Source organism: Dasypus novemcinctus, chromosome 27 (assembly GCF_030445035.2).
Source record: "Dasypus novemcinctus isolate mDasNov1 chromosome 27, mDasNov1.1.hap2, whole genome shotgun sequence".
Taxonomy (NCBI): domain Eukaryota; kingdom Metazoa; phylum Chordata; class Mammalia; order Cingulata; family Dasypodidae; genus Dasypus; species Dasypus novemcinctus.
The window spans coordinates 5,902,480-5,925,054 of record NC_080699.1 but is presented as its reverse complement, the minus strand read 5'-3'; the positions used below and the strand labels follow the sequence as shown (position 1 = coordinate 5,925,054).

Sequence of the window (22,575 nt, the reverse complement as noted above, 5' to 3'; positions counted from 1 at the left end):
TGCTGCATGTTTTTAGCCCTGCTTTGAAAATGAAGATATGCTTTCCTTCATACTATTTTGTAAAGATTAAATAGAGATGATGTAAGTAAAGTACATAGCTTGATTTTTGGTGCCTGGTAAGTATTCACTAAGGGGAATTATGTTATTTGTTTTAGAATAGCCTTTAGATAAAGACTTTTTGAGACAGAACTAATCTATACATAGGGACAAAAATTGCAAGGTTATCTTAACTCAATTGGCAGGGAACTAATAGTCTATTTTTCCCCATCAGACTTGGCTTAAAATAAATAATTCATGGCTATTACTTGATTCTATCACTTCCTACGTTGACTCCCCAAGGAGATACACGACCCAATTGCTCCAAGGAATAAAACTCTGATATGCCACATAGCACCTGTAATGTCTTAAGCACTTACTATGTGCTGGGAATTTTGCTACCCATTCTCTATTATTTGTAATAATATGACTGGTTTTCTCTATATTATGGAGTTAAAACTAAGGATCTGTAACTTTAGGTAGTGTTCCCCTATACAACACAGAGAGGAAGTGGCATGGATTTGCAGGCGGAATCCTAGGAAGTACCAGTAAGGGCTTCCCTGACACAGGCAGCCACGTGGACGATGCACCTGCTTCCCTGACACAGGCAGCCACGTGGACGATGCACCTGCTTCCCTGACACAGGCAGCCACATGGACGATGCACCTGCTTCCCTGACACAGGCAGCCACGTGGACGATGCACCTGCTTCTCTGACACAGGCAGTCACGTGGACGATGCACCTGCTTCCCTGACGCAGGCAGCCACGTGGTCGATGCACCTGCAGATATGGAAACTGTAAGCAGAGCCCTGATCCCACCCTTTCCCCCTTTAAATCACTAAAAACCAGGATTCCTTTGCTGATTTCTTTTGCAGGACCCCTTTTACAAAATAATACACAGTGTTTCTTTTTGAAATCCTAAAGGCTTTATGGCCAATTTCCATGATACAACACCTACCCCAAAATGGAAAGCAGGACTCTAAGCCCATAACAGGCTTTAGAAAGTTGTAATTTTATTTTATCGAAAACAAGGAAAGCTGTAAAATGTAATGGTGCATGTTTTCAATGTAGGATAAACCTTCCAGGGCTTACTTCTGCCTGGTTCAATCTCTCAATTAAAGACCGCCTGGAAGCTGAAGGTAAGACACAAGCTTTGGAGCGTTTAGGGGCGGCAGTTTCCCACGGAAGCAGCACTTTCCCACCTTCCCGACCTGTTTGTCCAGCTTCTAGCCGCAACTGTGCACAAGCTCAGAAGCAGCAGCATGTCATAAGGAAAAAGCAAAGCTCTCCAGGACGTTAAAAAAAAAACAAAAAAAAAACAAGCCCCTCGTTTCCACTTCTTTCTCCTCCTGTCTTTTCCTACGTCCACTGTGGGGCCCCTGAAACGGCACCGAGAGTGATGCCTGTTGACATAACCCGGGCCGCAGCCCCAAGCACAGTCCTGTCACTGCTGCCTGCTCCTTCTGCACCGAGGACAGTGCTAATTGGGCCAGGTCAGCCCATTCTCTCTCCAGAACCTCATTCTCCCCACGGGAAAGAACTGTGCCAGTGAATGATCCACGTGTCGAAGGGCACTTGTTGTCGATGCTTGTTAGCTTAATGCCTCTTTGCAATACAGAAGAACAGCATTAGAGCATTTGTAGCACTGAGCTCCGGCCAGCTCTGCAGAGCAATCCGGGACCGCAGCTCTTAGCAGCAAGCTTGTGCTCGCCTCGTCATACGAGGGGATATTCTAATTAGAGACACACGGCTGATGATTTTTTAGGGGTCTAAAGGAATTCTGCTTAATAAGGTGTTGAAAAAAAAATACCCTCGAAGGGCTATCTTAAACATACAAATAAGTTTAGAAAGACAATTTAATTAACTAAAGAATCTTTTTTTTCCCTATTTCCTCTCCATGTTCTCATCTACAGAGTAAAATATTAAGACTGTGCTACTAATAAGACCATTTTATATGTACTGATGAAAATGAACTTGATTGCCTTGATTAGATCTCTCTCATGTGGTAAGGATTCTAGAAACAGTTGTTTGTTGATGAAAGAATAGGTCTCTATAGCATATCCATGCATTGCCTGTGCTTAATATTTAAGGAAAATCGCACATTTAAGACAATGGCTTCCCATCCTACCCAGGGCTGTTTCACATATTTCTATGATGAGAACAAACAGTGACTGTGGTGCTTGAAATTTTATTTTCTCCATATTCTTCGTCAAATTGGGCTGCTCAATTCCCAGTGACAATCATCCCTGCGTCTTGCTAGGATGCTAACAGACCAGCTGTCTCGAGGGAGCTAAGGCTGTAATATTTGACATTGTTTGGACTTTTTAATAAGAGTCACATATAACCCTTTCACTGTTATGGGGAAGTCTGGGTGTCTTATTATCCAGCCCTAAAAGTGCTAAGCACTTAACAGCAGGCAGTGTCCCTTTGCCAAAAGGAAAAGAAAAGGGTGAGGCCATTTGGACGGTTAATTGGCTAATATCTGCCTAGTTCCTATTATGCTCTGAAGAAGAGAGAAAGAGAAAACTATACACAGTCTTAGAACTTTACTAAATTGAAACACCTGAAAGAAAACTGGCTGATGCTTGCTTAGGCAACCTTCTAATTGTACCAGCCAGTGGGCAGGCAGATGTTTCTGTTTGCAACCCTGCTATTTATCAGCCTTTGGTAAAGATCTTTTTCTTCGGCAGGTCTTCAGCAGGAGGTAAAAATAATGACTGTGCCTTCTGAACATGGAAGAGAGACGGAAGCTGTGAAGCTGAAGCTCTTCTCCTTTGCAAAGTGTCTTTCTTGAAATAGATAGGATGAAGGAATAGGAATCTGAAAGGCCGCCTGAAACTAGAGGAGGGGAGTGAGAGCACAGGTAAGAGGAAGGCAATGGATGCCCTTTAGGAAAGTACAAGAGCACTGGATTCCAGCGAGGCAGGATAAAAGAGGGGCCAGGCAATGCAGCTCTTCCTTCTGCTCCACACACATTCTCCTCTACAGGAGACTAACTTGAAGTCCAACAATTTCAAGATCAGAGGTTTGTCAGAGGGTAACGACGAGCAGAGCACAAGAGGGCTCCGAGGCAGTAACGTAAGGAGGGCTCCACAGCTGCAGCACCAGGGCCCAGGAGAGACCAGCTCACACTGCTGCACTCTTTCTGCAGGACATTTGGCAGTACTTTCCAATATCTTAAATACAATCCCTTGACCCAGAAATTCTTCCTCCAGGGACTTCTAATTATTCTCCTTAAGAAATAATTAAGAATGCATGAAGCTATCTAAAAAAGTGATGGCTATTGGAAAATTGTTCATGAAATAATACGTACTAAAAATAACTGAACTATCTAACATCAGGATAGGGTTAAATATGTTATTTTTTTCTGGAATATTACAGAGCCATTAAAATAAAAGCAGAGACTAGTAATTTTTGACTCATGATTTTTTCCAGTATATTGCTAATTGGAAAAATTTAATCCCTAATGCATGCATTATATATAATTAACTTCTGTTCTATGCCTTTGGAATGACACTTGGACAAATGAGTAAACAGCCACTTAAAGATTTTCTTTAGTGCTTACTGCTGTTTGTAACCCTGGTTGAGCAAGTCTCAATTCTACTCACTAATTCCAATCATATTTTTTATAGAATATGATGACTATTTGGCTGTGGGTGATTAGTTGCTTTATATTTTTTATAAGAAATGGAAATTTACCAATATAGAAATGAATATACATATATGCAAGGATAAATATGGGTTGGAGACGTATTTTCCTCTTTCTTGATCTTGTTGCTTTTCCATCATCCACTGTATTTTTTTCAGGGTTAGTAGTCTTAATATTCTAGTTGATTTTCAATTTCATGATGGATTATTGTCAATTCTGTTTGAACCAATGGTTATATAAGATAATCATGATTTCTCCTTTGAAATGAATGGAGTAGGAGGAAGAGTGATTTATAATTTTGCTAAGGTTTATGTGAGGCAACTATAACAATCATATCTTGTTTGCTTATATCATGTGTGCAGTGTTCTCTAGTATAAATTGGAATTTTAACTAATTGGCAATGATAGTTAAACTCAAAGGCGAATCCAGTAAGATATGCAGCTGGTTAAAATTTCAAATGATTATGCCTAGAGCCTTCATAGATATAGCCAAACTCTCTAGGTTAAAAAATAGACTATTCCAATTTTTTTAAAAAGAGAAAAATAACCCTTTCAGTTTGTTTGGTACCAACATTAGTTCTTCTCTATTTGTTCTTTTTTCAAGAAATTGAAGGAAACTTAACTATGAAAGGAAAAACAATATAATTGTTATAAAGATCCTATATTGACAGAGAAGAAAATGCATATCTTATTCCAAAAGAAAACAAATGATAGAAACTGAAATTAAAATTATGTATAAATTCATAAGCACAGAATGATAGCAAGGGAGTAGAGACAAGATTTTCACATACCTCTACAGACCTAAATGTTGAAAGCAAGTTCATTCATGGAGAAAATCAAAGTTATATAAATTTCTGTTTAATGAAAATAAAAAATCACACAAAAGCATATACATCTTCACTCAAAGATTTATACTTGCATGTTCATAGCATCTGTGGTGTTTCAGAATTGCATGCACCCCAGAAAAACATGGTCTTAAATGTAATCTATTCCTGTGGGTGTGAACCCACTGTAAGTAGGACTTTTTGATGAGGCTGCTTCAGTGAAGGTGTGGGCCACCTCAACCAGGATGGGTCTTGATCCTAATATTGGAGGCCTTTATAAGTAGAGTAAACTTCACATACAGAGAGAAAGCCACAGAGCGGATCGCTCTATGGTGAACATCAGCAGATCTGGAAGAGAGGGGAGAGACCAAGAGACTCCCCCATGTGCCTTGCCTTGTGGCAAACTAAGGACCAAGGATCGCCAACAGCCAGGCCAGATGCCAAGTCTTTGGAAGAAAGCATCACCTTGATTTGGACTTTTTCCTAACCTCAAAACTGTAAGCAAATAAATTCCCACTGTTTAACCTGACCCATTTCATGGTATTTGCTTGAGCATTCAAACCTAAAAAACATACTTTTATTCATAGTGAACTAAAATTTGAACATTCCAAATGTCCATCAAGTGGTGAATAGATCAACTAACTTTGTTACATTGGGATGAGTGAATACCATTCAGCAATGAAAAAGAACTAATGACTCACTGACGTGGATGAATGTCAAAACTTTATGCTGAGTGAAAGAAATCAGAGTCAAAGATGACATGCTATATAATTTCCTTTTTTAAAAATTTCTAGGAAAGACAAAATTTAGGGACAGGAACCAGATCAGTAGTGACAGCAATGAGATTTGGGGGAGGAAATTGGCTAGTAAGGGGTATTAGGGAACTTTATTGTGATGATAGAAATGTTCTATGTCAAAATTATGGTGGTTATATGATTATAACTTTTTTCTCAAAACTCATTCAATCCTACATGTAAAATTGACAATGTTCATTAAATGTTAATTATCTCTGAATAAAACTAGTTAAAATAAATAATCTGTATTTCATATACAACAAAATAAGAGAAAATGTATTAATGAATCAAACATTAATTGTTCAATTGAGAGCATTAATTGGTATTCTGAAATGAAGATAATATTTTCTATTTATTTATACTTCTCCATAGTAAATTTTACATTATGTGATTAAATATCACTACATTTATTTTCTTCAAAACAGAATACTAATGAACAATAGTGTTGTCTTCTGAAAAATCTAGAATGAGGTATTTAGAAATGGGATTATTGGACCAGCCATATTAGTTCATTTACTATTAGCAGTATTTACTGAGTGTCTGATACATCCAAGGCTGTGTTAGAAGACATTTAAATGATAGAGATGCATGGTCTACCTCAGCAGTGGTCAACATCAAGTAGAAAAGATAGAGGTTAAAAATGACAATCATGCAATAGAGTATGCAATAGGTATTAGATAAAAGAGGAAACTTGTTTATAGATAATTAGGAATACTGGTAGCAAGGAAATAATGGACCCTTTCTTAGTTGATTGTAAGAAGAGATATAGTGAAGTAGTGCCAGCATCATACTCATTCAATCATTGAGTACTAACAATACAGAAGGAACCTTGTTATATTATTCCAATAAATCTTTTCACCTACTATTTAGATCTACAATTTTGAAATGGAGGAACTGAGGTCAAGGGAGTCCACGCTATTTGTCCAAGGACACACTACTGGTAAGGAACAGAGTTCCTTTCTTACCCCAGAGATTGATATGCTATACTTCTTTGACAATATTATGCTGGTTTGCCTCTTTTGTGGACCACAGAAAATCCTGTTCTTAAAGCAAACCCATTGTAGATGGGAACTTTTGATTAGATCAGTTTAGGTTGTATCACTTCAGTTAAGGACCTCTCATTAAACTGTGGGACTCAGGGTAGATCTTAATCCTCTTACTGGAGTCCTTTAGAAACAAAGGACTAAAAAGCCACCTAAATACAGAAAAAGCTGCAAAGATAGAGAAGAACCCAGAAGCTGAGAGAGACCCCCAGGGGCTGGAGGCTGGAATCAGTGGGGCACAGAGGCACAGGAAGAGGCCCCGAGAGGCTCAAAGAGGCGAGGCCTGGAGAAGAGGGGAGAGATGAGCCGTGTGTCCAACTGCCCACAGCTAAGCTCAGAGAGGACTCATCTTCAGATGCTGCTGCATGTGTCTGATTGCCCACAGCTGCAACTTGGCGAGATGGAACCTCTTGGTGATGACTTGAACAGACATACACGCATCTGTTCAGTGACAAGGGGCTTCGATAGGGTCATGTGTCAACCTGGCCAGGTTACGGTGTCCAGTTGCTTGGTCAAGCAAGCACAGGCCCAATTTTTACCATGAGGACATTTTAAGGACTTAAATCATCAGTAAGTTGACAGCATCTATGGCTGATTACATCCACAATCAACTGAGGAGATTGTCTTTAGCAGTGCGAGACGTCTCATCCAATTATTTGATGGCTTTAAAAGGAGAAGTGATTATTTCAGCAGTCAGAAGAGAGAATTTCCATTCCTGCTTCAGCCAGCCAGCTTCTCCTGGGGAATTCATGGAAAACCACTGGAGTTCCTGGTTTGCAGCCTGCTCTACAAAATTTAGACTTGAGCATCCCCACAGTCTTGTGAGACAATTTTTATAAAATCTCATAATATCTACAGAAGTCTCCTGTTGGTCCTGTTTCCCTAGAGAACCCTGACTAAGACAGGGGCCTACTGTGTGCCTGGCGTTGTGCCGAGTACAGCAAAGAATTCTTTCAGCCTCTTCCCATTCAAATTCCTTCCCTCCACATTGCTGCTTGCAGGGCATTTCTAAGACTGTTATTGATCATTGTCCCTGCCTAGCCTGTTCTTTGAATTTACTTTTATTTTTTAATACAATGTTCATGTTCCTTCGGTTTGATTTTTGTAGTCTCACCGCTTCCTGAGGGCTCTCATGTGCTCAGAGCCCCTGCCAGGTGTGCAGAGATGCCACCCAGGCAAGCTTGTCTTCCTTCTTTTTCAAATTAAACGAAAGTACAGTACAGGAGGCTTTTCTTTCTCCTCTTTTCCCTCCCTTATGATAATAAATGGTACAAATGCAGTGATCTAAATTGCATAATAAAATTAGGGTCATTTGTTAGGGGATTTTGTATATGGACTTTGGGGGAGAGAAATTATTTTTTCTGGGGTTGCCAGATGGGAAGGTAAAAGTCTCTTTTTTTCTTCCTCAGCTCCTCTGCTCCACACTAAGCAGTACAAGAAGAATGTCTGTAGAGAGAAAATAATCCAATACACAGAGAAAAACAGAGCTGAGACAAAGAGAGCCTTGATTGAATCCTCTCAATTTCTAGAACTGCCCAGGTATGGAGCCAGTACATTACCTGATTGGTTTAAGTGCAAGCTGTTTTGACTTGGGTTTCCATCATGTACAACCCAAAAGTCCTAAATAATGTATTTTTATTTCCCACACATAGATATTTTAAGAAGTGGGAAGAGTCATTAAGAATTAGAGGAAAATGTTCTTATCAAGAGAGCCTCTTAGGAAGATAGGTCTAGGAAGGGAACACTGATTTATGTCAGAGGTGAGCAACCTGTAGCCCATAGACCAAATCTGACGCACTGCCTGCTTCTGTATGGCCTGTGAGCTCAGAATGGATTTTACATTTTTAAATGGTTGAAGAAAATTCAAAAAATGAATATCTCGTGACACATGAAAATTAAAGTCAAACGTCTGTGTCTATAAATAAAGTTTTATTGCAACACAGCCTCCCTCGTTCATTTATGTATTGTCCGTGGTCATTTTCTCATTACCACTGCAGAGTGAGGTAGTTGTCATGGAAACTATATGGTCCACAAAACCTAACCTATTGGCTAGTTGGCTCTTTTCAGAAAAAGGTGGCTGACCCCGGAGTGAAAGGAATTTAACTTTGAAGAAATTATGGTTAGATGAATGGGCCAAATGCAATAGGGGCCAATGTAGAAAGAGTTCTCAGAGAAGAAAGAAAAGAACTGGACTCTGATCTCATGGTCAGATGTCTGGCTAATCCATCTCCACTTCAAACCAGGACCTTTATTTTACCAGCTTCCCTCACTGGTCAGAGCCACAGGTGAATATTAGTTCTTTAGCCCATCATAGCATAGGGCAGAAGAGGAATGGTGTGGGATTTTTTCAGAATATGTGGAGCCTTTTAGTTTATAAGCTCATACATTCGATTCCACTTGGTTGCAGTCGGCCACACTAATTAGGCTGGTGTGTGACCACCTTGCTCAAACCAGATGAAAGCTGGGATTTATATAAACACACCATGAAAACATCAGTTCCCAGGTGTGAGCCAATAACCAGAGGAATGAGCAGCTTGCTTCCCTGGGCCACCATTTCCCACATTCTTCTTCACTGAGTATCACAGAAAGAAGAACAGACTATTTTAAAGGAGCTAGGAATATATAGTCAATCTTATTAAATAGTACTAAATAATTAAATAAACCAGAGCTGCTCTACATAGAAATCCCCAACCAATATAAAAGGTAAAAGAAGACCTTGCAATGTTGTAAATCTCTTCCCTTCTGCTGTGTCTAAATAGTCTAAAACAAGTTCCAGGCTGAAGTGTTTGCTTTGTGATATTGAGCTTTCTGTATAAATAAATTTGTCCACTATAGTTTAAAAAGCAAAGCCTGCAGAGCACACTGAGTTTTCTTTCCAGTGACATCTAGAGAGAGCACATCAAGCATGACGTATATTTTTAAACAGATTAGTGAAGATTTTAGGGTGTCAGAATTTATCTGTTGATACGAACTAAATTCAGAAACTTTCAAGCAGCTAGTAAAAGTTCATGGTACAAATGCTTCTCCAGACAGTACAGTTTGGGTTGAAACAGTCTTTTGCTGGCTAAATTGAGAATATTAAATTTGCATTATTTTTCACTCAAATAGGAAAACATGCATAATTGAAAAAACAATAATCATCCTTTTTTCCCATTATTTCATTCAATATGCTTGTATTCTCTGCTTGCCTATCTGGCATCTATATAATTGCTGAAATAGATACTTGAGGACTCTATCTGGCAAATAAATTAATATTTCTATATATATTTATGTCCATATATTGTTTACATATTTGACTTCACAGTGCTGAATGTAAATTCAGCTGACAATTTGGTAAAGTCAATCAAAATAATTGGTAAAATTACTTATTTGAACTGGTATAACAAACAATGTGACCAGTCATACACACAGGAATTTTCAACAAAATTTCAGATTGATGTGGTGGAAAGACGATATGATATAGTCAAAGGTCAGAGGGCTTAGAATCACATCAGCCTGAAATCTGTTTATTAGCTGTTGACTTTAGACAAGTCACTTTTTGAGCTTCAATATCCCATTGTAATATGTTTGTAAAGTAGGAATAAAGATGAAATGAGACAATAAATGGAAATGTTAAGTAACAATTTCCTTTCCTTCTCTTTATCCTGATGAGAGGCTGACTCTAGGTAAAACTGAAAAATAGAGGTCTAATTATCCAAATAGACACAACTCAAGTCCTCCTGCTTACAATATTTTTTTGAAACAAAAATCATAGTTATGGGAAGCAGATGTGGCTCAAGCAACTGGGCTCCTGTCTACCATATAGGAGGTCCAGGGTTTGATACCCAGGACCTCCTGTGAAGGCAAGGTGGCCCATATGGCGAGCTGGCCCATGTGGAGTGCTGCCCTGTGCAGAAGTGCTAACCCATGCCAAAAGCTGGCACCGCAAAATGATGCAACAAAAAAAGTCACAAAGGAGAGAAAATAAGAGACACAGTGGACCAGGGAGCTGAGGTGGCGCAAGAGAATGATTACCTCTCTCCCACTCCAGGAAGCCCCAGGATCAGTTCCCAGAGCTGCCTAATGAGAAGACAAGCAGACACAGAAGAACACCCAGCAAATGGACACAGAGAGCAGACAATGGAGGGAGGGGGGAGAAATAAATACATAAATAAATCTTAAAAAAAAAATCACAGCCACATGATAATAATGACAAATTACCTGATTACTTTCAAAATCAGTCCCACCCAAAATACTCACCCTTCTTTAGCTAAAATCTATATTGTCTTCCTTACCTACCACTTTGGGATCAGTTATTTACAACATACGAGATTACAATTCCAATGTTCTGCAAAGTAAAACTGCAATTCTTGCAAAAATTGTGGATTTCATGAAGTTAATAAAGGCAAATTTAGAGAATGGCTTCACTCCTTAGAGCAAGGGCACTAACAAATGAAGATCTGATTGAGTTACAAGAAACACTGTAGGAATGATTGACATTGCGTGGTTCAACATATAGTGGTTTGAAATCATATAATTGAGAGGTCTTGGGAAAATTGTTGAATTCTTCAAATATTTTGGGGACAATTACTCTTTGTCATCTTGACACAGAAGTTAAACATGAAGGGTAGGGTGTCATACTATGTTACTATTTACTAGGGAAATTTCTTGAGTCATTCTTTTTTCATAGTTGTAGTTACATAACTTAAATTACGACATTTTAAAACTGTAACAAAATTTTCATTTTTCATGGTAAAATACAAACCAAAATATTTTATTTTCATCATTGTAAAATGTTGGTTCCCATTTTATGTGCATTTGCTTTAAAGAAGTGATTCCTGACACCAATTATCTGAGGATGAAGAGGTCCCTGAAGATAGCAGTGATGCTTGTTGCCCTTTCACTTCATTGCCAGGGTCTGTCCTTCTCTTCTTGGTCCCATTCCCACTTTGAATGCTCAGGTTCACATTTCCAAGGTCCACTCATCTTGGTCTTTGCTTGTTGTCAGCTCCATGTCAGTGGATCCCAGTGGACTGGTGATTAGTGTTAGCAGAAATGAATTAAGGTATGAAGGCTCTCAAACACATTTGCATTCTAAAGAGGAATTTTGAAGACATCTTCAAGACAAACTTGAATTTAATGCTGACTGTCCTCCAAGCATTGGGCCAATTGCTGAACGTAAACTATCTCTTAATTCTCACAACAACCCTCTGCAGTAGCGTTTATTATTCCCACTTTACAGGAAGGATAAGGCTTAATTCAACAAACAAAGCCAATAGTAAGTGCAAGAGCCAAGAGGAACACCCCAGGCTGAGTCTGAACCTGGTGAAATGCTGGAGAACATCTACTGTCCCCGTGTCTCACTCTCTATGGGGTCACCTGCTTCATGCTCTTATTTGCTCATAGGCAATTCCACAATGGCCTGAAGGGTGATGATCCTTCCTGGCTGAAATCAGGTTGAGGCAAAAATATTTTGAATCTAAAGAAACAAAAACTCCTTTTTTTTAAAATAGAAAATGTTCCAGTTGGAGTGTTATCGTCAAGGGCCAAGGTGAGTAAAGGGTCGCCCCGACTCAGCCTCTGGGACAGGTCTAGGGTCTTCAGTTCTCTGGTGTCCACCGCGGCACAAGGATTGTTCCACTTTGAATAACCAAGCATCTGAGATTTTACAATGAGAAAGCGTTACTGGAACTGCCCAACGTGTGAGGCCCCCGTGAGTGATGTGTGCCCAGGCATAAGCTTTGCCGCTGCTCATTATTTTATAAAATCAGCTATAGGCTTTGAAGGCTCAAACTATTTATGCAGAAATAAAACAAGCGTAGTCTGTGAAGCTTCACGATACACCCTCAATCCAGTTTCCTTGGTGCTGATGGTATAACTGTTATTCTGGCATCATTACCTTTATTTGAGACCCAGCACACGTTCAGCACCCTGAGTGACAGGTGTCAGGGGTGCCAGCCCCATTCTACCTGTGCCTGAAGGAGAGACACCTATACTTACGGGTCTGAATTTGTAGGGAGTCAGATACATCAGGACTAGAGACCTGGTGCCTGGGACCCAATCCCAGACAATTTCACAGGGTCCTCAAAGGCTAAACGATTCTAGGCTAGTAGAACTGAGCGTAGAAAAGGAATTGGTAAAGTTACTGTTTTTTTTAATTTCAATTTTTATTTTTTGAAGTACTGGGACCAGGGATTGAACCTGGGATATCCTAACGGGAAACCAGCACGCTACCGCTGAGCCACATCAACTTCCCTGAGTAGTTTTTTCTTGTTTGTCTTTGTTTTAAAGTGGCAGCGAGAACTGAACCTGGGGCCTCCCATGTAGGAAGCAGGTGCTCAACTGCCTGAGCCACATCTGCTCCTGAAAAGGTTTTTGAAAGACATTTTTTGTTGTTTATGTTTTTCCTCTGCCTACACAGATCTTTATGCACGCTAGTGTTTTTTCTTTCTCCCAGTGACTGACAAATTCTTGGGGAGAGAGCTTGTGTCTTTCGAGTTCTCTGTGCATCTTGTCTCATGTCCTAGTAGAGTTTTCAAATAATAGAAATGCCAGAAAATGTTCTATCATTTCTGGAGAACGGAAGCCCTTCTCTTCGCACAGCCATGGAGCCCCGGGCGATGATGGACATCTAGACGGTGAGCTCATCCTTGGAGGCTTCCAGGATCCTTTACATTTGAGAATTCTACAGTCTAGACCTTATGGGGCCAAAGAGTCTTCTGCATCTAAGCAGTTACCTTAATCCTTGCAGCCATTTTGGGGTAAAAAATGGACTCTGTAGTCTTATTAATCTCAATGTAGATTTGAGACTTGGTTAAGTATGCCACACAAATGCAAGAATTTGTAAAAATTTGGTATAATGGAAACAAAGGAAACATTGTTCTTTATTCACAGGCTGTAGCAGTTTGATATAATTGATGAATTCCAAAAAGAAATATTGGATTATAATTGTAATATGATCTGTACCTGGGCATGATTGAGTTATGATTAGGGCGTGGAGTCCCTACCCCTTGGTGGGTGGGGACTCACAGATAAAAGGCATGGCAAAGGACAGAGTTGAGGGCTTTTAATGTTGGCGTTTTGATTTTGGAGTTTGATGCTAAAGACTTAAACTGGAGCCCTGAGAAGTCAGCATGCAGAGGAAAGAGAAGCCAGCACCAGGAAGGAAGGAAACTTGAGGCCAGAGTAAAGCAAGCCCCAGGAATGTAGGAACCCAGGAATCCTGAACTCTCACAGATGTTGGCAGCCATCTTGCTCCAAGTAGACTTTGGTGATAGAAGTAACTTATGCTTTACGGCCTGGTATCTGTAAACTCCTACCCCGAATAGATACCTTTTATAAGGCCCAGCAGATTTCTGGTAGTTTGCATCAGTATCCCTTTGGCTGACTAATACACAGGCTATTTTGTTTATTACAGAAAGAGAAATTTACTGTGGCCATTGCCTGATATTTACACTGTAAACACTCTCTCTGGGGAGACCCCAACCAATCTTAGAATTACATCTCAGATCATTATGCTGAGGATGTCTAACTTTGCATTCTTTTACCCAGCTCTCTTTTCTAGACTTCAGGCTCTTATGGTTGGCTTTCTGCAACACCTAAAATGCCTAAGTCTAATATAGCCACAGATTTTCCTGTCCCAAACCAATTTTGTCTCTTAATGGATAGGAAACAGGTGCAGTGCCAGAAACTTACATTCTCTTTATCACATCCTCTTGGTCTATTTATCACCACAAGTCATCATAATTGAAATGTTTAAAATGGTGTTAACTAGGCACATTAAGATATTATGTATATTTCTAAAATAACAGAAATAAAGTATATAATATTGACATTACAAGAAAGGGAAAATGCAATTTAAAACTTCCATTAATTAAAAAAAAAGATAAGCAGGCAAATGAAGCACAGAAAAAGCAGGGTAACTAGTGTATATAAAGATGGAAGATGGGAAGCAGATATGGCTCAAGTGGTAGGGCCTCCACCTACCATAGGGGAGGACTGGGGTTCGATCCCTGGGGCCTCCTGGTGAAAAAGAAAAAGAGATAGCATGCTCTGCGGCATGCCAGTGCCTGCGCGGTGAGCCAAGTGCCTGCACGGTGAGCCAAGTGCCCATACAGTGAGCTGAGTGCCCATATGGTTGCCTGTGTGGTGAGCTGAGTGCCCATGTGGTGAGCCGAATGCCCACGTGATGAGCCAAGCGCCCTCACGGTAAGCCAAGTGCCCGTGAGAGATGCCCACATGGCGAGCTGAGTGCCCATGTGAGTGCCTGTGTAGTGAGCCAGTGCCCGTGCAAGTGCCACATGGTAAACCGAGTGCCCACTTGGGGAGCCAGTGCCTGTGCAGTAAGCTGAGTGTGCCCATGTGGCAAGCCAAGTGCCTGTGTGGTGAGCCAAGTGCATGGTGAACCAGTGTCTGTACAGTGAGCCGAGTGGCCACACAGTAAAGCCAAGTGCCCGTGTGGTGAACCAGGGCCCACGTGGTGAGCTGAGTGGCCACGCAGCAAAGTTGAGTGGCCATACAGCAAAGTGTGGTGAGCCAGTGCCCATGAAAGTGAGTCATGCAGCAAGATGATGATGCAACAAAAGAGAGACGAAGGGGAGGGTCAAGGTGAAGCACAGCAGAGACCAGGAACTGAGGTAGCACAATTGACAGGGAGCCTCTTTCTACCTCAGAGGTCCCCAGGATCAAATCCTGGTGAGGCCTAGAGGACAAAGATGAGAAGAGAAGACGAAAAGAGAAAAAGATACAGAAGATTACACAGTGAATGGACACACACAGCAAAAAAAAACCACACAAAAAACCGAAAAAACAAAATAGCAGCAGGGTGGGAGAGGGGGAGAGAAAGAAAAATAAAGAAGAGGTAAGCAGTGGGAGAATAAAATATTTTAAAAAAAGAAAGATGGAAGAAATAAATATAAGTGAGCTAAACTCAATAGTTAAAAGATTATAGGTACTAAATATGTGTAAATGATGAGATAAGTATAATATTTGATACGATAAAATAAGAATTTTTTTTTAGATTTATTTATTTGTCCCCACTCCACCACCACCCCCCTCTCATTATCTGCTCTCTGTGTCTATTCACTGTGTATTCTTCTGAGTCTGCTTGTATTCTCATTAGGTGGCTCTAGGAACCGATCCTGGGACTTTCTGGAGTGGGGGAGAGGTGCTCATCCTCTTGTGCCACCTCAGCTCCTTGGTCCGCTGTGTCTCTTATTGTCTCTCCTCTGTGTCTTTTTGTTACATCATTTTGCTGCACCAGCTGTCTGCATGGGCTGGCACTCTTGCACGGGGCAGCACTCCGGCATGGGGCAGCACTCCGTGTGGGCCAGCTGTCTGCTCAGGGCCAGCTCACCACACAGACTAGCTTACCTTCACCAGGAGGCCCTGGATATCGAACCCTGGACCTCCTATATGGTAGATGGGAGTCCAATTGGTTGAGCCACACCCGCTTCCCAAGAATTAGTTTTAAGATATATATAATTCCATTGTTTTCTTTCCTATTCTTTTTATCTTATTTTTTTAGGAGGTACCAGAGATTGAACACAGGACCTTGTACATGAGAATCAGGCACTCAACCACTGAGCTATATCCGTTCCCCAATAATTTCAATGTTTAAAAAAATCTTGGTTTGCATTCATGCCATAAAGATTTTAATATATCTTTAACTGAAATTCATATGATACGGTATAAAATACATCAGAGATTGAAATTCTGGCCATATCATTTATTAGGTGTGAGAGCTTAATCTTAAGCATTTCACTTACTTTTTCTGAGGCTTGGATTCCTCATCCATATAATGGGGATGGCAATCATTTCTAAGCCTCATATTTTGTAAGGATTACATGGTATAACAATGTGGGAAAATGTGATTTTTATGCTATAAAGTGGTATATTCATATCAATTATTGTTACTGTACTTCATATTTTGTACAGGTGTTTTAAAGTCCCACTTCAATATATGCTTCTGAGTTAATATTTATGTATATAAGACCAAAATATTTTGAAAGTAAAATAGTAACTACTGACTTATTTTAAAAGTACCTAGGATGATAGTCGCTAAGTCATAAAATAATTCCATATAAAGTTATAACTGTTATGAGGCTATTTTTATATTTTTCACAGAGCTTTTCTTTACAGTTTAACTCTGAATTTCAAGATTACTAAAGTGACAGAGGAGTTTCTTGGCAACCAAAATCACCTTGGGCAGATATGCTTAAGAGTCTAGAAAATATATTTATTTCTGGTGATTAATAACCATCTCAGAATCCAATCACGATGTTTTCATTCACATATGTTAGAGATAATATTGATCTCTTGAAAAATAAACAGGGAAGTTTAGCAAATAAGTCAAACCTAGCTTTTGCTTTTTTCCCCACAGAAAATTGTGCATTTTACACCCATTTGAGATAATGAGAAAATGGATCTTTGGCTATTTGTGAGTATTATCTAATCTTCTATGATGTATAAACTGTTTACCATTTCATACAGCTACCATTGAATCATAGTAGCGGCTACAATTTAAACTAGCAATATTTCAATGTGCTACTCAGTGACTCAAATATGTATCATGAATATGGGTTACAACTTGATTTAAAGAATCATTCTGGCTGCTATATTGAGAACAGTCAAAAGAGGATAAAGGCAGAATGAGGAAGTTCAGTTAAGGGGCTACTGCAATAATCCATGTCAGAGTTGATGTTTGTTTGTTCTAGAGAAATAGCAGTGGAGGGGTTGAGAAGTGGTCAGATTCTGGATAAAGTTTGGAGATAGGGCCAAGTGAAGTGCTGAATGTTTGCAAGTGAGTTGAGACAAAGACAAAAGAAGCTAAAGTCTGATGGCTTGTGAAGGATGAAATGTACACTGCCTGAGCTGGAAAAGATGGCAGGTGGAGCAGGTTTGGGTAAGATATAACCAGGAATTCAATTTTAGACAAGGTTAAGCTTGAGGTGCTATTAATCATATAAATGGAAATGTCAAGTAGGCAGTTGGATACACAAGTCAGAGTCCTGGGTGTAGACAAAAGTGTGGTAGACTGCATTATTTAAAGACTTACTATAAGGAAAAATCTAAATGAGTGGGGGCATATCAAGAAACAAAGTTACAGGATGGAACCTTGGGGGGACTGCAACATCATGAGTTTGAGAAAATGGGGCAAAATCTTCAAAGGAGATTAAGAAGGACATTACGAAGTCAGGAGGGAGGAAAGGTAGGAGAGCATGGAATCCTGCAAGCCAAGTGGAGAATGTCTCCTATAGAGGAATGTAACTCTATCGTCTATACCATATCAAGCTAAATAGGTTCACAGATGGAGTAGCCTGGGAGTTCGATTTAACCAATATCAAGCGTCAAGTTATAAAGGTCAAGTAAAACAGGGATAAAGAAATTGAGATGGTATGCAAGAAAATGATAGTAATTGAAAGTGAGAAGTGGAAATCACAGGAGGTGAATTAGAATGAACACTGCGTAGGATTAACAGTAGATTTCGACAAAGTTAAAGGACTGCTGGAATCAGGGCCCTGGGGGTGGTGAGCAGAACACTGGAGGTGCTAGTCAAAGAAGAAGATGCTCATAAGTGCAATTACTGAGGGATTATAACTGTTTCTAAGAACAGATAAGTGGCCAAGAATGGTTGTAAAACAAGACCATTGAAAAGGAAAAACCAAAGGAATGAGGAGGACAGGGTGTTGAAAGGATCATCCACTGGCATCATTAAATATTAAGACTTGAGTAGTATAGAAGAAAATGACCCTGAAGGAAAAATCTTCAAGAAACAGAGGGGAATGAGCTCAGAGTGTGTTGGTGACTACAAGGAGAAGTAGAGGGTAATAAATGTTTAATGACTTGAAATTCAAAACCATGGGTTTTTAAGGAGGAAGGGGGAAGAATGGACAAGAAGAGTATCTATTTCAATGTCTCAATAGCACACGGGATTTGGTAGAATAAACAGTTATAACTTGACGGGGTGCAGAGAAAGCCAAGTCCTCAGGGGATATACAGATTTCTTATGCAGTAAGAATATAAAAGGAATGTTCAACGAAAAACTTTAAGACAGGTTTTGGTTGCCCAGAGGAGGAGGCTGAGTTACTTCTCTATTTTGGGCCATGGGATTTCCTAAAAATGTTAATACAGACATGTGAATGGATCATTTAATATCGGCTATGAAATGAGTGCCTAGTAAAGCACAACATCTCCTACAATCTTAAATTATATAAGCAGTGTAATATTTTTTATGACATAAATATACAAGAGCAGTCACCTTGCTGTGCTTATACTGATCTCAAGCAGGGATCGTATTATTAATCACTTATATTAATTACTAATACACAGTCTTATCGCTTGTGTATTTTATCACATATACAATTCATTATGCTATTTTTCCCACCAGAAATTTTCTCTATACAGTTTTCCCTGTCATTGGATGATTTATCTATGTGTAATCTTGGAGTTTTACTTTCTGTAGTCTCTTCCATTTCACTTTTTCACAGATTTTCCAACAGCCTTCAAATATAGATTATACTTTGGAAAATTTTTTCCTTTTTAGCTCCTTTCTGTCTGGTGATTAACTCTTTCTCCTCTATTAAGAGGGTTGCTTGTTCCTCCCTCTGCTCTTCCTTTTTTTATCTCTAACAGTTATTACTCACCTATTCTTGCTCTTCAGACTAAATCAGTCTCAAAACGCAACATCAGACACACTTATATTACTGCTATAGTCTCTTCCTAAATGTAATAAAAATTTTTGTTTCATCCATAATGAGATAAAACACCTCTGCCTTGAAGAACTCTAAATCTGGAATCACATACAGGTAAGGATAGCCATCTCTATTGTCAACTCAGTGCACTACTCACAGAAGGACTGGAGTGACAGAATCGACAGACCAGAAATGGGTGGGTACAATGCAGAAATGATTTTTTTTGTGAGGTAGCAGGACTGGTACTTTGTGTGTGGGTAGCCGGCACTCAGTCACTGAGCCACCTGTTCCCACGAGTTGGTTTTTTCATTTGTTTGCTTTTTTTTTAAGGAGGCACTGGGAACCAAACCCAGGACCTTCTTTGTAGGAAGCAGGTGCTCAATCACTTGAGCCACATCTGCTCCCCAAAATTATTTTTGTTAGTGATTATTATCTGGGTCTCAAAGCAAAATGTGTTCAAAACTCTCGCTGTTGAAAGAAAGATTGCTTTTCCTTCAACTCAAAGAAAAATTTGAAGGACGCTCAGATCGAAAGGGGAAAGACTTTGAGAAAATTGATTTAAGTTCTTTTGTTATTTATGATAGTAGAAGCAAATTGGGCCTTAATACATCATTGATAATATAGCCTAGAAACAAAAACGGCTTTCATAGCAATTAAAGGTGAAAAATTGGTTGAACTACCATAACCTTAAGTTCTGTTAGCAATTGTTTAGTCCAGTGTCTTTGCTACTTCTCAGATAGAAATGGACATTTGGCACAATCAATATTCTCTGTTTCTCGCTTTTTCTCTTCAGTAGATTCTGGTCACTCGAATTATAAATAATAATAGAAGAAAACTAAACTGAGGTACAAAGAGGTACTCATTTCAAATTATAAAATTCAACCAACATGACTGTATTTAGCTCTGAGTTAGCTAAAGGGCATATACTTAACCTTAGCACAGTCTACTTATACTGTTTCCTCAAATCCCATGACGTACTTATCTATCACCATGAAGTTTACAAGTGACAGCTTGAGTAGCCAAACAAAACAAAATAGTAAATTACAGTTCTGTTCTGAAACAATAAAATAAAAACAAGAATTTCTTAGCAGTTTTTGTTCAGGTAGGGTAATCAACACATCCAAGTTTCAGCTTATCTTTAGAAACACGATGCACATTGGTATTCCGTTAACTCAACTCTGACACTCCAAACAGTTTTGAAGTTTCTGCCTCTCTCAGCTTATCACTTTCCTTGTGCTCTAGGTAATATATTCCTCACTGGTGACAAGCAGGGATATACCCGTGACAGTCAACAGTTAGAACAGCCATCAAACAATGTTATCGCAGGAGCTCAGTCCCTGCCCAGTGGCATTTATGATCGTTAGCTCCTCACCTGGCATCTGATACCTGTCAAGAAAGCCATGCACATTTCACCGGCCGGTTGTCCAGCCAAGCACTGTCTAGAAGCGCGTGCACAGAGTAAGAGAGCAGCAGGGAGAGAGAACGGGAGCCTACCGTACCTGGTGAATGCGGCGGAGGCGAGCACAGCAGGACAACCCCCTGGCCTTCCCTCACCGACACTGCACTTCTTGTCCGGCCACTAAAATTTCCCAGATCTGTCAACATAACACAGCATTCAGAGGCAAGCAAAAGTGAGTTTAACGAGTAACTATTACTGTGACTTGTACTCTCATTATCTTAAGATTTCTTTTGCTTCAGCAGCGACAGGAAGGCCTTAAAATGATAGGCCATCCAATTTTAAATACCGTGACTTTTGGATTAGAGGCACACTATTTTATTCCTATTTATGTTGCATACAGGTTGCCAGCATAGACAAATTAGGCAACGCAAGTCATAACGTATGGGCTAGATATTTTTATTTCTTTATACTCTTTCCTGTATTTTGATTTTTCTACCACCAGTGAAGCCTATTGGTGCATAGTTTGGAAGAGACACAGAGGTGGATATGTCATTGCTAGGAAAGGTGTTGAAAAACCGAGCATGAATTTGCCAAATTAGAGAGAGATTCGTGTGCTCAGACAAAATATAAAGAGGATATAAAATGTTTTGTTTTGTTTTTCTATAAATGTGAGTGCAAGATCATTTTATGGACCCCTAGAATGGAATGTTTGAATTAATTATACTCATCCATTTTGACTATTTTGGGAGCTTTACTGCCCTCAGAAGACTCACTTATCTGTGCTCAATTGCCTTCTCTTAACTATGTCATATTGCACAATTGGAAAAGGCTCCCCTAAAATAATGGGCAATAAAAGAAAGATGGACTTTATTTTTTCTACTTCTGTTTCTTAATCTCTTCATATATCAGGATTACATATGCCCCTTTCCCTGAAGAAGAGTTTCTTACAGATGGTAGGAATTCAGTATCAATAAACATTGTCCCAGAGTTTTATGCCTATAACAATCATGTTTCTGTTGTGAAAACACTTTTTGAAAATATTCAGCCATTTCTTCCATTATTCACCAATTGTAATAAAACACTTTTTTTAAAAAAATCTATATTTCTTGCTAGAATGGTATGTTTCATGGCTATAAAAGGTAGACACTGAAATTAAATGCTTATTAGTCTGACAAAGTATTAAACAGTCAAGAAAGATACCAAACGGATATTTAGGTGCTAAATCACTGGTCTTTAATACCCTAAAAGGGATCCTACACCATACTTTATAAAGAGATGGGGAACACTTTACTTAGTTGCAGAATTTACGATCAACTCTTCTTAGATACATTCAAAATCACGAATGACTAATAAAGTGAAGGTGTGATGGCAAACAAGTATTCATAGAGGTAGGATTTTATACATAATTCTATTTTTCATTATAAATAACTTAGCTCTCATCAAAAGGCAAGACAAAAGGTAAAGATATCATGTATTACTTAAATATTGCATTTACTAAGTGAGGCTGGTATAGACTTTTTTTAAAAGTCATAATTCTACTTTTTCTGGGCTCTTATTTTTAAAAAATGCACACTAACTTCTTTAGTAAAAATTAAGTTCATTCATACTAAAATACATGTGATTCATGGCTTAAAAATCATATGCAATGATTCTTAGGTATAGAAGCTGTCTTTTTTTCCAACAAATGATCTCAGAATAAAAACAAAGCATGGCAAGATTTCTAATTTGATTTCCTTTAACACTACTCCTAGAAAGAAAATATGGGAACCATCTAGTGAGTCAGGGGTTTACGGTGGGGTTGTAATATCTTGAAATTTTACAGTTTTACTTTCCTCTTTTCATCCTCATTGGATTTATATATTTTGGGAGGCTAGTTGGATATCAATTTATTTTAAAGGAATTTCTTAAGTGCTTTCTAAAAAGTATATATGTAGCTTCCAACACACTTATTACAAGACTATATTATGACATTTCAAGTTAACTTGCTGTATTTAAAAGACTATCTGAAGAGAAAAATAGTCCTCAATAAATGCCAATTACTGTTTCTTTTTTTTGTTTCATTTTATATTTTTATTTTTGTAATGCCAATTTCTGAGAAATGGAAATACAGTTATGGCCTAGGAATTAGATACAAAAAAGAAGGGATAATCATAGAATAAT

General features: G+C 39.0%; 1 protein-coding gene across 2 annotated transcripts in view; it reads right to left on the bottom strand.

The window, feature by feature from the left end:
* CNTN5 (contactin 5) overlaps positions 1-22,575 on the bottom strand; it is a 1,236,361-nt gene that overhangs the window by 375,049 nt on the left and 838,737 nt on the right. For both annotated transcript variants that reach the window (XM_058289033.2, XM_058289032.1), the window contains exon 7: positions 20,516-20,611. In XM_058289033.2, the coding sequence (XP_058145016.1) occupies positions 20,516-20,611 (96 nt within the window). The remainder of the gene's footprint in view (positions 1-20,515; positions 20,612-22,575) is intronic.